General features: G+C 32.6%; 1 protein-coding gene across 1 annotated transcript in view; it reads right to left on the bottom strand.

The window, feature by feature from the left end:
* LOC105161471 overlaps nucleotides 1–2447 on the bottom strand; it is a gene marked incomplete in the record, with an annotated part of 3866 nt that extends 1419 nt beyond the window's left edge. The window contains 4 exon segments of the mRNA XM_011079169.2: nucleotides 1–45; nucleotides 165–1770; nucleotides 1856–1932; nucleotides 2013–2447. Coding sequence (XP_011077471.1) covers nucleotides 1–45; nucleotides 165–1770; nucleotides 1856–1932; nucleotides 2013–2169 — 1885 coding nt within the window.

Genomic DNA, 7580 nt, shown 5'->3' with positions numbered 1-7580 from the left:
AATCCTCTTCCATCGGAGATGGGTGCCTTTGTTCAGACTTTGTATCTGCAGTCATGAAGTATAGGTTTTAGCGAAACTAACTCGTGTAAGAGCCATTCATGTAATGAGATTATAAATGAAGATTGAGAGACATTTGTTATGAGAGTTGACCTCATGAAACTTACCATCTAACACAGATACGGCAAGCCCTTGGCCAATTTCATCAGCCTGACAGTTGGAATCATTCCCAGAAACCTGATATGGCTCTGATGACTGAGGAGCTGAACTCAAGACAGTTTCAAAATTCAAATCGTAGGATGATGCAGTCTCCCAGGTCTTTGAATCAGCTGAATCCTCAAAAGTCTCTCCCGCATTAAACAAGTTTTCTTGACTTTCAGTTTCTAAAACACCATATTGGTGAATTTTATTCTCTGAACCTAGACGATATAATGGCCTTTGTTCAGTTAGGCCAATATTTCCGGCACTTATGTTTCCTGCAGCTAATGTGTCGGATGTGTGCAAAGAACTATTGCTGGGAGAATCATCAATATGAATGAAGGAGTAAGACCTGAGATCAGGAAGCGAAAGAATCCTTCCCAGTGTAGGACGTTTTTCTGGAATAGGTGAGGCTGTGTCTGTTCTGGACCTTACCCTCTCAGAGATCTGGTCTTTTGTTTCTCTGTTTAAGTTAATCTCAAGTAACCTATTGTACCTATCAACCGATTCATTAAACGAGGATGTTCTTTTGAAGCGTTGCAATGGGCTTTTGCTGAAATCAGAACGTAGTTGGCTACTCCAACTGCTGCCAGGACTGTACTGGCTAAACTTGTTGAAGTCTGGAGTCATATGACCATCGTCATTTCCATCCCTTGAGACTCCACGACCATAAGGAACTTTATGTTGCACTGCGTCCATAATAATCCGATTCGACTCTTTCTTTCTGTCCCTGATTACATGTTTTATTTTCTCTCTGAGATTCTTGAAACGATTGAGGGCAACACTTCCATCTTGCCTTTTCCTCAGCATGTTGGCTGAACTTGGAGAAGCATTGCCTGAAAGCTCGAGCTCCGTATACGAACCTTTTAATGCCGGCAAATGCTTATTGACTTCTTTCGTCACTTCCATACGACGATGCAGTTCATTGTCCTGTTTTTCCTGTTTGGTTACAGGATTGTACGACTTACAAGTTCTAACTTCCGATGAACAAGACGCTGGAAATGAGACCGACTTGGTCAATCCAGACCTCAAATTGGCCATCTGCCTGCACTGCAACTGATGAGCTAATGAAGAAGTTGGATCTTGCATGATTTTCAGGAATACTTCTTTTCTCATGTTAAGCAAATCTAAGGCGTCCATAAATAGCTTTGATTCTTGAAGTGAAGCACATTTACTAGGCTCGACCGCACATATCAACTTGCCTTGAAGAAGAGTGTGATCTCTAGCTGGTTCTCCCCCTACCTTATCAACCGCATTTTGCTTCAAGTAATTTGAGTTGAGCATTGTGGCACACACCCCACACACATTTTTGTTGCTGCTGTTTTCTTCCGCGTCTTTTGGCAAGGGAGGGTCCAATAAAGCAACTGAGTGTGCTCTACCATGACACCCCAATAACTCAGCTTTCGGATTATTCTCAGAAGATGACCCTGTTTCTGACTGTGTCCTTATGGGGCAAGAAGAACTCCTGCGATGGCGGCCCCTCCTTTTAGACATCTCCTCTGTAATTAAAGCTCTTAGTCGAGATTTAATTGAGGTTTTTGGTGCTGGACCACGCTCCACGCATTTTGTTTCGACCTGATGACATTGACAAGTACTCTTCACACTCTCACCATCAACACACTTTATTTATTAAGAGAACAAGAAATAACAAAAAACATACAGCAGAACTTCCGACTGCAGATTCAATGTTTTCTGGGATTTCAGCAGTCTCCGTACCAGTTCCCGCACTCTCTTGATCTGCAAACACTTGCAAAATTCAATAGGATTCCAATCGTAATCACAGCTATTGAAACAATATGGTGATTGAAACAGTTTACCAGAGGAATTTTTTGCCGAAGCATGTCTCTTATGAGGAAGCCTTTTCCTGACACTTTGCCACTTACTACGATGCAAATGCTGAAATATTCCCCACATACATCCTGGGCCATGGTTCAACGGCATATGAGAGTCCTGCTGACGCAAGTTCTTCCCCATTCTGTTGCTACATATATTATATAATTTCAGTCAACACCTTTTCCCATAACCAAGCCCTGATTCAAACCGCCAACTCAATTTTATGAGCTCCCATACATCAACCGAATATAAGAATGTAGGATCAACATTTCCGTAATTTGCTGAAATTCACGAAGAATCCCTGTAGCTGAGTGTTTAAATCCTCAAGAAATTCAATCGCACGTTCAGGTTTCTCAAAGAAGGAGAGACACGAGATACGATCAAAAGGCAGAGATATTTCTTCATACCAGCATCAAAATTTGATCATTCACATTACCAGATCACAACGAGATACGTAGATTTCATAAATAGCATACCTTTGTGGGGAAACCCGGTTGATCCGACGTCCATGTTATGGTCTGCGGTCATGCCCATGCACCCAAATTTAGAGCGAGAGAAGAGAGGAGAGCTTTTCTCCTTTTCCCATAAATAAATAAATAAACCAAGTTTTAGAGTCACCAAATTTTTATTGGTTAGCAGTTAGCATTTGTATACTTTTGGCGCCTCTTCCGCAACTGTTCCCCATTTTTCCTTCTCGCCTTTTTCGCCATTAATCATCAATAATTATAAAAATAATTTCACATAAATTAAATAAAAATAATTTAATGAAATTAAAATTCATAAAATATTACACTAATTAAAATTAAAGAGTTTGATAAGGAATGTTGTTAATATAAATAATTTAAACGCACTTGATGTGTATGCATAATTTAAAATTTTAACATATTTATTTAATTGAATGAAAATAAATAAATAAATTTTAAATGTGCACGAATTCAAAGTTATCAATATAACTAATTAATCAAAATGTTTAGTTATTTAAGGAAAAAATAAGTAAGGTTATTTTAGATAATTTATATTTTGTCTACCAAATTAGTTACTACCAACCTTTGAAATCTTAATAAATATTTTTATCTTGATATAAATTTTGTGTCTGCAAAAAATAATTACAATTCTAGAAAAAATGTGGACAAGATAAAATTTTATAAATTTAAATAAAAAATATTGTTACAATATTTGAAATAAAGATTATTCCCTGATTCTTTGCTCCAAATGTCGATCTAAGGACTAACGACTCCTTCTTAAATCGGATGCCCAATCTCCTTAGGACTTGTGAAAAAAAAATTATAAACCAACTTGAAATACAGTATCGAGACCTTGAGGTTTGATGCCAATAAAGATGAAGAACTCGAGTTTTAGAGAGAGTCGTGGTAGAAAGTTTTTGAACTTATTTTTGTTGTGAATTTATTATGTATATATAATGACTTATTGTATGGTGAAGCCCTTTACTATATATAGTGAATTTAAAAAATGTTTTTTCCTTTCCTTTTTTCACTAAAACTCATTGATTAAACTTAGCATAAAGGAGGTGTGGGAAATGGGCTTTCATTAGCAGTCCAATGGGCCAGGCCAGAACGGTGAAGTTGGACTGGATTTGGAAGAATGAACGGCTGAGAAAATTAATTAATAATAATAGCAACGGAAAATGAAAAGTCATGAAATCAAGAGCCACCTGAGTTGAACGTCTACAATTTGCAATTGACCAACACATATATATGTTATGATATCACTATTCCAAGTTTGAAAATTCAGCAATTTGGAGGCTAAACGCTGAACCAAATTATGGTTTCTTTCATTTTCTTTTAGGTTAATTGTATATAGACTTCATCTATAAATATCAAATTACAGCTTTTCTGAAAAAAGAAAAAGATATTAGAATTGCACTTACATCCCATTAAAAAATTCTCTATTTACACCTGATACCTTCTGCTAAAGTTGGACAAAAAATGCTGATGTTAACAAAAAAAAAATTACATAAATTTTTAATTTTGTCCCTAATTTAACATTCACATGTATATTTTTGTATTTAAAAGAGATAAATCTAATATTTATATATATATATGGAATGAGGTTAACATCATTATAGTTTTTTCCTTATAAGTGTAAAATTATTACGTAAATATATTAAATGAAGGGTAAAATAAGAAATTTATGCATTTTTTTTTACTAGCGTTAGTATTTTTCATCCAAATTCTTACGAAATGGTGTAGGATTGTAAGTATAATTTTAAAATTTATTTCAAAAAAATATAATTTTACATTTTTAAAATGGATTTAAATGTATACGCAAGATCCTCCTTTCTAATAGTTTAAATTTTTTAATAAAAATTAGTTTTCTAAAATTTATACACTGAAAATTTGAATTGTATCTACATTATTCATGAAAATTCTAATGAATCCCATAATTTAATTGAAACAAGCTTCGACATTGGTAATAATCTCTACATATTACTAATTACTATTGAGCGAAAACCCTCCCGCAGTAAGCTCAAATAACGAATGCCCTAATCAACTATTATAATGAATTGTCGGTTACGAAAACCCTTAATATCATAAATTAATATTACAGAAAATATTAACAGATATTTTTAGATTTATAAAAGACAATAATAGATAAATGAGAATAGAAAAATGTTAGGCTCAGAGGTTAGATCTGGTGATAAGTAGCCCATAGCCACCAAGGCCGGCAACCACACACCGGTTGCTGAAAGCCCAAAACGCACCACTAAGGAATTTGTCAACAAAGGATCACACATATCCAAATCAACCACTTGGATTTCCACTTAGGAGATAGTTCACGAAAAACACTATTAACAAGATAGGAGAAAGGGAAAGAAGATTTTTGTTTTATCTATTATTCTTACCAGAAACAATTGGGGAGGAGGCATTGATGATGGTGATAGAGAAGAACGGTGAAGGGAGAAATCGAGAAGAGAAGATACGATAAAAATCATAGTGAGTGAAGGGAGATGGGGATTAGGAGGCGAGAGATTGAGGGAACTTAGATTTACGGTTACGACTGTAGAAGATTGAAGAAAAATATAGCAGCATTCAGGTCGGATTAGTGGATTAGATTGGCGACTTGGGCTGAGCAAAGAGTGAACTAAAGAGGTGAGTGGGCTGCCATCCAAAGGTGTCGGCTTGGGTGGTGTGGGTTGGACCTACCAGTGGATCATAGGCCATAATTTTATTAGTAATTACTAAACAAAAATTCATTGTGGACATGCTTAATGCCGTCCTAACGTGTTAAAATAGTTTTCTAGTTATATGCCAATATTATTTGACTTATGTGTATATAATTAATGTAGCTTACTATTAGGCTCCTGGAAATATAAAGTTCAATGTTATCTCCCTTAATTTATTTAATTAATTAATACCAGTACCAAAAAAGGTAATAAATGAAAGAATTGTTAGCTAGCTACAGCTGTTGCAATTTTGGTCGTGCAATTTGGGACGCTGAATTTTCAAATAGTCAAGCTGCGAATGGTTCAGATTGCCTATAATAGGGTCCAGTCAACTAATGAGAAAGCTAGCACGCAAAGTCATTTATAACAAATAGTATATTGCATCTGGCTTTTATGATATTTGGTATAATTATAAATAATTTTTTATTGTTAAAAAATTATTAATACTTAGTGACTTTAACTGCCATTCAACAAGTAGCTCAGAATCGTTAGTTTTCATTTATTTTCCGTGGACAAACTAATCAAAATACCATTGTAGACCTTAGATTATAATTTTAGTTATTTATTTTAAATTTTTTATAGACTAAGTGGATAGTTTTTTTTTATAATTTTAAAAAAGTTTCCATCCACCTCGTCTATTTTTTTATAATTTTTTAATTTGTTTATAATAAGATACAACAAGACAAAATTAACATTAATTTTATATAATCTCATCAAATATGAGGCGGTATTTATAATTTTCGAACAACAAAAAAGTATTTATGACTATAATAAATTTCAATAAAACTTAATTAATTTAATTTATCCACACAAACACAAAAAAACTTGCCAAGAAAGGCAATTAATTGCCTACTTTGATGTGTAACTCAGAATACATTAATTATTAATTAATAACTAATAAAGTAAAACGAATTAAATTCAGATGGGAAGGTGGAATAATTAGTATTTGTGAGTTTAACAATTGATTGACCAAAACACATCGAGTCCATATATATAAACAAAGTCGTATTAAATAATCTTTTCAGAATAATTTTTGATTGATCCTCTTCGTCTCTAACAAAGAAGACAATTTCAATTGTGTCCAATATTAATAAATTTATTAATAATTGCAATTTCTTTTTTCAATATTTTTCCACTACTTACCACATTCATTATTTTATTTTATTTTTTTTTATTTTCTGAGTGTTAAAACGTGTAAGTTTTAATAGGAAAAATTTAAAAAAAAAAAAAAGGCAGGAAGATGTAGGAGGTTGAATTTTAGGAAATAAAGTAAAAGTCAAATAGCATGAAAAGTCAAAACCACTGTACAACACGCGTACTTAAAATCCGTGTTTCTCCCGTGTGCGCGTGCGCCGTTTTACTCTGCGTGAAGCCTTTGCGGTGCGACTTTGGGTAAATTATTTTAAATTTTTATTATAATTATAAATATTTTTTATTATTTAAAAAAGTATAAATAATTTTATAAAAGTAATAATTTGTCTAACAAATACCCTATCATTACAGCTCATTGTAGGGAGGTAATTTTAAAATATTTGAGTAGTTTTAATAAACTATTTGTTTTATTATCCTTGTTGTTCATTTAATTGAATGTATATAATAAAATCTTAAATTATATACACACATCGAATATGGTCGGTGCCTAATGTGTTATGATGAGACTAAAGGAAATTTATTTTTATTGTGGATGTGACACTTTTATCCTTTTCTTTTAAATATTATTTGAAATTTTTTATCTATACATTCATAAAAAAAAAGGTAGATTCTTCTGGATATTTGACATTTAATATGGGATAAGAGATAGTTTATATGAGCTATATCTCCAAAGAATAAAAGTAGTGCACATTTTCCAATATTTAATAGGGGTAGGTGTGATAATAAATCATCTAGTTTAAGAGAAATTATATCTAATTGATATTTTCATAAATTATTTTAAAAAATTTAAGAAAAATATTTAATTGGGTAGGAGGGCGTTGCATGAGATGATTTATGTAGCGGGTAGAGGAGAGTCCGTATGGAGGCAAGGAGATGATTATTTAAAATAGTGGGGAGTGCTTCCAGAAACGATTGAGTTATTCAGCATGCAAGAAGGGTAAAAATACATATAAAACTAATATTTTAAATTATAATTAAATAGAGATGCGTGATATTGACGGACGGCTTCCCAGCCACCATTTTCTCATACCACTCTCAAAGTTTTTCCCTAATTCCATCTCTTTTCCTCATCTAATAATATTATACATTGTTATTACATACATATAATAAATAATTATTTATATTTTATAATATATTATAAATAAAAATAAATTATATTATTACGTTAATATAAAATTTAAAAAATTAAACAAGTTAGTTGCCTTATCAGTTGATG

This window comes from Sesamum indicum, linkage group LG5 (genome assembly GCF_000512975.1).
Source record: "Sesamum indicum cultivar Zhongzhi No. 13 linkage group LG5, S_indicum_v1.0, whole genome shotgun sequence".
Lineage (NCBI taxonomy): Eukaryota > Viridiplantae > Streptophyta > Magnoliopsida > Lamiales > Pedaliaceae > Sesamum > Sesamum indicum.
The sequence above is the reverse complement of the archived record's forward strand: the minus strand, read 5'-3'. Positions and strand labels throughout refer to the sequence as shown.